This window comes from Argentina silus (assembly GCF_951799395.1).
Source record: "Argentina silus genome assembly, chromosome: 1".
Taxonomy (NCBI): domain Eukaryota; kingdom Metazoa; phylum Chordata; class Actinopteri; order Argentiniformes; family Argentinidae; genus Argentina; species Argentina silus.
The window spans coordinates 15,850,255-15,859,311 of NC_139655.1; the positions used below are offsets into that span (position 1 = coordinate 15,850,255).

Below are 9,057 nucleotides of genomic sequence, written 5' to 3' on the forward strand. Positions count from 1 at the left end.
CACCACATGAATTGTTGTATGTACAGTTAAGCTTAACCATGGGCATATTTCACTGGGACATTTACAGACCTTTTAACAAGGTAAATAAACTGTGGGTTCATACTGCATGTACTGTGGGGGGAGTAGTAGTCAATTACCTGACTTTACAAGGAGGTCTCTGTGTTTAACTACCACTGGCTGATACCAGTAGGGATTTGAAGAACATCCCCTTAAAATGTTTTTAGGGGGTGCTTCTCAAACAGTTTATGCAGAGTGATAATGATGATAATGGATTGAATTCAAAAGAGCTGTACATAGACAAAAGAACATCATCCACAACCTATGTGTTACAGCCAAACGGGTAATGCATAGTGCAAATATAAATGGCATCTATGTTGTGTGTACTAAACTTTCATGTGCACTTTAACTCAGGTGTCACCTGAGATGAAGACCATGAGGGTTCTGCAGAGACGCCATGGTCTTCTTCTGCTCTTACTGCTGGCTGCTGCCAGGGCCCAAGTCAATCCAGGTACAGACAGGTCCATCAATAGTCTATCATTCAAATCCATATTCTATCCTTTGATTGTGTTGTATGACAGCTAAAAGTGAGCTTTTGTCAAGTCTGAAATGATGAGTGAAATGGGGGAAATGTTGACTGATGGAGATGTATAGGCAGCAAGCACTCCATGATAGGTGGGTGGGCTGGGTATGTCAGCATCAGTTTGTGTGTGTGTGTGTGTGTGTGTGTGTGTGCGTGGGTGCGTGCGTGCGTGCGTGCGTGCGTGTGTGTGTGTGTGTGTGTGTGTGTGTGTGTGTGTGTGTGTGTGTGTGGTTTAGCCAATGGTCAGACAGCAAATATCTTAGAACAGGCAGGCTATTCACAGGCTGGGGGTATTCAGGAAATGTTTAAAAACTGTAGGTGGAGGGAGGCTGGTGAAAAAGGCTGCTGGAGGTACGAGCAAGCTGCTGTATGGTCTCAGGTCTGGTGTGTGTGTGTGTGTGTGTGTGTGTGTGTGTGTGTGTGTGTGTGTGTGTGTGTGTGTGTGTGTGTGTGTGTGTGTGTGTGTGTGTGTGTGTACCAGTGCTACCAGGAGTAAGACGACAGCAGAGGGATTCATTCAAACTCACACACACTTACCTCTCCTGGACTTTTCCACTTATTTTTTTCTTTTTACTTTATAAGGCGTATTTGTCCTTAAGTCTATTTCTGTGTTTCAGTGTGGGACTGTATGTGGAACTGAGTGAGCCGTATAATGACAGCCTAAGCAGAGTGTAGCTATTACAGTATTACAGTATGTCTATACAGGTACTGGGAATAGTTACTGTACACAGCAGGCATAAGAATAAACCATGGGTCGTTTGATCACCAAATCACTTGATGATACAGCTCATGGGTTTTCTTTTCTTTCTTAATAAGTGACGGTTTTGACATTAGAAACTAGGTTAATTGTAACTGGGTAAATTTGGGATCATTTGATTTTGATTCATTTTTCAATGATGACAGCTCTACATCTAAAAACACTGTTTGGTTTCTTCATGGCTTTGGTACAAGACAAGTTCTGCAAAATAAAGAGCAGGCAGCCTGGAGGCCCCTCCCGTCTGCTTTGACTGGCACCTACACAGGGATGCCTCTGTTTTAGTGGAGGGGCCTCGTAGGCCTAAAGGAAGGAGCTGGGGGAGGGGGCCCTGTCCTGTCCACTCCTAACTCAATATCAAGTCCTACGAATACATGTGTACACACACACACACACACACACACACACACACACACACACACACACACACACACACACCAAAATCAAATATCTGTGTGAATTGTTGGTCACTAAGGCGTATTTTTCATTTTCTCTAGGTCAATAGATTATCATTTTCTTTCTTGCCATAATGTAAGCTGCGACTAAAAGTATTTCTGTTGGTAGGAGTGTGTCGATATCCTCTTGGTATGACTGGGGGACAGATTCAGGATGAGGACATCTCTGCCTCCAGCCAGTGGTCTGAGTCTACCGCAGCCAGATTCGGCAGGTACCCTATTATTAGCTGTTCAGGGCACAGACACACACATACATACACACACTCACGCACACATACACACACACACTCTCACAAACATGTGAACTCACTTAGAAATATACAAATTGATTAACAAAAACTCTCCCCTTCCCTCTTTCCCTTCCTCTTTCCCTTCCTACCTCCCTCACTCCCTCTCTCATCCCTTCCCTCCCTCCCTCTATCAGACTGGACTTTGATGATGGGGACGGTGACGGGGCATGGTGTCCTGACATCGAGACGGACGGCCTAAAGGAGTTCCTACAGGTGGACCTGCGTTCGTTACACTTCATCACGCTTGTGGGCACGCAGGGTCGCCACGCTGATGGCATGGGCAACGAGTTTGCACAGCGCTACCGGATCAAGTACAGCCGGGATGGTAGCCGCTGGGTGTCTTGGCACGACAGGAAGGGCAGTCAGGTGAGCAGACAGAGTCCTGTCCCAGTGGAGGCTAGTGGATGTAGAAATGGGGAAGACGGCCAGACTCATTGTAATGTATGGAACAGAATGATTTGATATGTGTTTGATGCCATTCCTCATTCCGTTTGATCCATTACAATGTGCCCGGCCGTCCTCCCTATTTCTCCATCCATCAGCCTCTACTGCTCTCTACAACACTGGTCACCAACCACACTCTGGAAGAGATACAGGCTATGCAGACTCGACATTATAGAGATATAACTATACAGTATATTACAGCACTGTATTCTATCTCTATGTTTGTTCCAGCCCTGCACCAACATACCTTATTCAACCAATCAAGGTCTTTTGGTGGCTGACTAATCATTTATACTGTAGTCGCTCTGAATGATTTAACTTCCTTTCCCTGTGGACAGGTGATTGAGGGTAACAGGAATGCCTATGATGTGGTGCTGAAGGACCTGGAGCCGCCAATCATCGCCCGCTACGTCCGCTTCATGCCGGTGACGGACCACTCCATGATTGTGTGCATGAGGGTGGAGCTCTATGGCTGTGAATGGCTAGGTCAGATCTACTCTCCATCATATCATATTGTATCATATCATATCACTCTGAAGGCATGCAATAATGCCATTGATCATGAGCCTGACCTTTGACCCCTCCCTGTCTGAGAGTGCAGATGGCTTGGTGTCCTACAGTGCTCCGGCTGGCCAGCAGATGACCTACAGGGGCCTGGACCTGCACCTCAATGACTCTGTCTACGATGGAGTTATGGGAGAGAGGTCTGTATATTCATCAACATATTGTCCTTCAGACTGCAGGGTGGGGATCAATAGGTGAATGGATTCATCTCATTAACCCCAACACAACCATAAAGGGAGATATCTGTGGACCTGAATGACTCATATTCATATTCATATATTCAGAGCCCACAAACAGGCTGTCTCTCACTGCTAGCCGACATACCACCATGTCAACATTGTGTCTTCTTTGTGTCTTCTTGTCTCGTCTCTCCCCCCCCCCCAGTATGACAGAAGGCCTGGGTCAGCTGACAGATGGGACGTGGGGTCTGGATGACTTCCTCCACAGCCACGTCTACGGTGTGTGGCCGGGCTATGACTACGTGGGCTGGACTAATGAGAGCTTTCCTAAAGGCTACGTGGAGATGACCTTTGAGTTTGACCGCGTCAGGAACTTCACCTCCATGAAGGTAAGGTCAACTCAGGCTGAATGTAATTATTTGTGTCACTAGTGTTTCCCATATGTGTGAGTGAGATACTCAGACACTCTTTGATGGCGGGGGAATTTGAAGTCAAAGTGTGAATTCAAATTCAAATTTTAATTCATCATTGTTCCAATCCAACATTGATATTAAGAAGCCTCTAACGAACTTTGAATGTCGTCCAACAGTGGCTGAATATCTCTCTTCTGTTTTAGTTTTTAATTTTTTAATCCATTTGGTTGGACTGTGGGTAAATTACATTATGTCTATTATACTTATACCCCTTCTCCATAGGTGCACTGCAGTAACATGTTCAACCGTGGGGTGAGAATGTTCCGGCAGGCCTCGTGTTACTTCCGCTCCGAGTCAGACTGGGAGGCCAAGCCGGTGTCTTTTAAACTGCCGGTGGACAGGGTGAGCCAGAGCGCCCGCTTCGTCACCGTGCCCATGGGGGACCGCATGGCCAGCGCCATCAAGTGTCGCTTCACTTTCAACGAGGCATGGCTGATGTTCAGCGAAGTGGCCTTCCAGTCAGGTGAGGGGGCTAGAGAGGGGCTGGTGGGATACTGGGTTCTTTTGTTTCTGTTCTCCTCCTCTTTTATGGTCTGTTTAGCTAATTTATAGACAAGGCCATGTAAAATTCAACACACACAAACACACACACACACTCCTAACCTCGCCTGGATATATTGAACTCTCTCTCTCTCTCTCTCTCTCTATCAGGCACAGCAGTGTATAACACGTCTCTGACTCCCCGCAAACGTGGCCACCCAACAAATATTCTACCAGGTCAGTAAAAGTTACATTTTTACCTGCAGTGTTTTTGTCTAAACCAACATTCCCCCTGGAATATGATTGGTAATGATTCAGTTCAACAAAATGTTTTTTTTGTTGCATTAAACAGTGCCCTCTGCTGCCTGTACTGTTAAATTCTGTTAATTATGATGAATTGAGGCTAATCACAGTGAAATATGAGAGCAATTACAACAACCTAACACAATTTTAAATTGGGCACTGGGGGTGCCATTACAAAGTCTTTATGATTTTATTATTACATTATTGCTCTCTCCTGGTTCAATAGGAGATGACCCCACCCACAAGCTGGATGACAGTAATACCAGGATCCTGATTGGCTGCCTGGTGGCCATTATAGTCATCTTATTGGCTATTATAGTCATCATTCTATGGCGACAGGTCTGGCAGAAGATGCTGGAGAAGGTATGAGGTACATTTAATTAATCTTATCAGGACTAGGAGTCAAATTGTAGGTGGTGTGACTTCCCCCAAAATGAATACAGAAACAGGATATCACTGAATGTCACTGAGATGCAAATTGCTATTGGAGCCCAGCAGCACCCACCAAAACCACCCTGACTTGGCCTGTCACAGTAAAAGAACAGCTTTTAACAGGTCATGACTGCCTTCTTCCTCCAGGCATCGCGGAGAATGCTAGACGATGAGCTGTCGGCTCGTCTGGCTGTCCAGACCCAGGCTTTCTCCTTCCACCACTCCTTCCAGTCCAGTGAGGGGGGGTCCAACTCTAACTCCACCTACGAGAGGATCTTCCCCCTCTGCTCTGACTATCAGGAGCCCTCCCGCCTCATCCGCAAGCTGCCTGACTTCGCCCAGTCCACCGAAGACCTTGGTGAGTGGGATCAGCCATCACTGGGAGAATGATAGGCACTTAGAAACGTATTATATATTGGTTGGTTGGCATTCCTGTAGGTAATGGATTGCATAAGAGGCTTGGAAGGTAGTGGTGGTGGATCATATCTCTAAAATATGTAAGCACATGAATACAAGTATAATAGTGTTGTGTTTGTGTGTGTGTGTGTGTGTGTGTGTGTGTGTGTGTGCGTGTGTGTGCGTGTGTGTGCGTGACATGTGCGCATGTGTGTGTGTGTGTGCCTGCATGTGTGCCTGTGTGTGTGTTCTACAGCCGGGCCCAGCACATCGTCCAGACTCTCCCCGGCCTGTGTCTCAGACGGGGCTCCTCACTATGCAGAGGCAGACATTGTGAGCCTGCAGGAGGGAGCAACCAGTAACACCTACTCCATCACTGCTGTCAACATGAGCCTGCTGTCTGGGAAGGACAACACGATGAGGGAGTTCCCCAGGGACAACCTCACCTTCAAGGAGAAGCTGGGAGAAGGCCAGTTTGGAGAGGTGTGGTGTTTCTGAAGTCTTTTTATGAAGGGTTTGTTTGTGTTGTAGCCTGGAGTTGATATTCTGAAGAGATATAGCGCTGCTGCATTCAGCACATACACCGCAGTCTGCATGGAATCCAATCCAGTCACACAGCTCTTCAGACATACGCCTCTCCTCCCCTTCTGTCTCCTACTCATCTGCTCATTACAAACATTAACATGGGCTTGTTGGCTACCCCAGGTGCATCTGTGTGAGGCAGAGGGCATGCAAGACTTTGTGGACAAGGATCTGTCTCTAGATGGCAGCAGTGACACACCTGTTCTTGTGGCGGTGAAGACACTGAGAGAAGACGCAAACAAGAACGCTAGGTGAGAGTTCAGAGCACTGGCACATTGTTATCAGTAGTCATACACAATCCTCTAAGCACTGGAAATGTATTGGCATCTGTGTGACAACATTGGTAGTTATGATTGCCTTCATATCCTTCCTCTTTGGAAAAGAGAATCAGTAACCAACCTGATCAAATATAGCTACTCAACAAACGATTGAAAAGAGCATGTATTTGACTGTTTTACTCACAGCCGTTACCATCCTGTGTTACAGGAATGACTTCCTGAAGGAGATCAGGATCATGTCTCGGCTAAGGGACCCTAACATCGTTCGTCTGCTGGCTGTGTGTGTGGAGAGTGACCCTCTCTGCATGATCACAGAGTACATGGAGAATGGAGATCTCAACCAGTTCCTTTCCAGCCATCAGCTACAGGAGGAGGAGGAGGAGGAGGAGGAGGAGGAGGAGGCCCAGTCAGCCACAATCATGTATGTTTGCTCTGGGTGTTTGTCATTCACTCTGAGTTTTAATACTGTATTAATTTCATCATAAAAATAATCGGCTTATTGAAAAACGTATGTTTAAACTGATGCAAAATATGAATTGAAACCAATTATAATAGAATGATATTTTTCCCATTATTATTTACACTCACCGGCCACTTTATTAGGTACACCTTGCTAGTACTGGGTTGGACCCCCTTTTGTAGCCCATCTGCTTCAAGGTTCAACATGTTGTGCATTCAGAGATGGTCTTCTGCATACCTTGGTTGTAACGAGTAGTTATTTGAGTTACTGTTGCCTTTCTATCATCTCGAACCAGTCTGGCCATTCTCCTCTGACCTCTGGCATCAACAAGGCATTTTCACCCAGAGAACTGCCGCTCACTGGATATTTTCTCTTTTTCGGACCATTCTCTGTAAACCCTAGAGATGGTTGTGCGTGAAAATCCCAGTAGATCAGCAGTTTCTGAAATACTCAGACCAGCCCGTCTGGCACCAACAACCATGCCACGTTCAAAGTCACATAAATCATCTTTCTTCCCCATTCTGATGCTCAGTTTGAACTTCAGCAGGTCATCTTGACCATGTCTACATGCCTAAATGCATTGAGTTGTTGCCATGTGATTGGCTGATTAGATATTGCGTTACCGAGCAGTTGGAACAGGTGTACCTAATAAAGTGGCCGGTGTGTTTACCTTGTCCAAATTGTTATACAGTTCTATTAAGTTCTAATATTGTTTTTTGTCATTAAAGCTACAGTAACCTGATCAGCATGGCCAGACAGATCGCCTCAGGGATGAAATACCTGTCCTCTCTCAACTTTGTGCACCGTGACCTGGCCACACGCAACTGTCTGGTGGGCAAGAACTACACCATCAAGATAGCTGACTTCGGCATGAGCAGGAACCTGTATCGCGGGGACTACTACCGCATCCAGGGCCGTGCTGTGCTGCCCATACGTTGGATGTCCTGGGAGAGCATCCTGCTGGTGAGGACCTGAGGCCCAGCTCAGATCAGTGGGATGCTTTTTTTATTGTGACACCATTTCTTGAATAGGCTGGATAGAATATAATTAACCTTTTTTGTATTATTTATGTAAACCCATGTCGTACAAGGGAGCTGCACTTTTTAACCTGAAGGTTGTGTCAGTTGTTATTCTAATAACATGCAGGTACAAAAAAGCAGTGTTCTTTGAAGGTATAGTTTGGGGCTGGCAGTGTTCAACCAAGCATGTTCTGTGTTGTGTTCAAATGTGACTGTGTGTCTTCCCCAGGGTAAGTTCACCATGGCCAGCGATGTGTGGGCCTTTGGAGTGACCCTGTGGGAGATTCTGACCCTGTGTAAGCAGCAGCCATACTCCCAGCTCTCTGACGAACAGGTCATCGAGAACACAGGAGAGTTCTTTAGGGACCAGGCCAAGCAGGTGACTACCACACTTTTGTATTCACTACAGGACTACCACACTCTTACTATACATGTAGACCTGCATTGCATTCATTACAATGAGCCCATCCTCCGATTTCTACCTCCAGCCTCCCCTGATGTAGACATGCCCTGAATGCTATAGCAGCAATATGAGCATTTGTAACTGAGGAGGGTTGTCTGGTCAGGTTGACTGCATGACTCAAGACTGTGTAAGCCCACTAAGCCAAAGCCTAGTAGTCTTCTGCATTAATCAAATCAAATCACATGAAACATTATTTATAGAGCGCATTTCATACATGGATGCAACACAATGCTCTTTACTGGAATATGAATAAAAACAATTAAAAGACAACAAGACAAAACATGAGAGGATAACAAGTATAACAGTCATGGGAGTTTAAAACAGTAAGTAAGTGAGGACTGTAGAGACTACTTGAAGTCTCCTTGTTACAGTGATACAGGTGATAAAAGCATAACAAGTCCAAAAATGTCTATTTTGCACATTGCTGTTCCTACACAGGTGTACCTTCCGAAGCCTGGCTGTTGCCCTGATGCAGTCTACAATAGCCTCATGCTAAGCTGCTGGAGGAGGAACGCCAAGCAGAGACCCTCCTTCCAGGAGATCCACAGCCAACTGGTGGAGAGCCAGGCTCAGTAGACCCCAGATATGCTCTCCTACTCTACTACTATGCAAATGGCCAATGCTCTCTTTCTCTCTGTAACTCTGTATCTCTCTCTCTCTCTCTCTCTCTCTCATGCCTCAATGGGGAGAACACATAAGTACAGTATTATAATTATAATTGTGGAATATGGGAACAGCTCTGTAAAGTCTTTATTGTGTGTGTGTGTGTGTGTGTGTGTGTGTGTGTGTGTGTGTGTGTGTGTGTGTGTGTGTGTGTGTGTGTGTGTGTGTGTGTGTGTGTGTGTGTGTGTGTGTGAGAGAGAGAGAGAGAGAGAGAGAGAGTGCACCAGGAAATGTTATTTTGT

At 46.0% G+C, this 9,057-nt stretch overlaps 1 protein-coding gene across 1 annotated transcript; it reads left to right on the top strand.

The window, feature by feature from the left end:
• Positions 1–432: 432 nt before the first annotated feature.
• On the top strand, positions 433–8,804 carry ddr2b (discoidin domain receptor tyrosine kinase 2b; the record flags this gene model as incomplete). The annotated part of the gene is made up of 16 exons (XM_083669822.1): positions 433–508; positions 1,899–2,001; positions 2,214–2,445; positions 2,862–3,009; positions 3,125–3,227; positions 3,472–3,655; positions 3,962–4,202; positions 4,391–4,456; positions 4,749–4,885; positions 5,102–5,312; positions 5,607–5,833; positions 6,056–6,183; positions 6,419–6,631; positions 7,399–7,633; positions 7,919–8,068; positions 8,591–8,804. 16 exons carry the CDS (start codon positions 433–435, stop codon positions 8,726–8,728), a joined length of 2,592 nt encoding a protein of 863 aa, XP_083525948.1. The 3' UTR covers positions 8,729–8,804.
• Between the last annotated feature and the right edge of the window lie 253 nt (positions 8,805–9,057).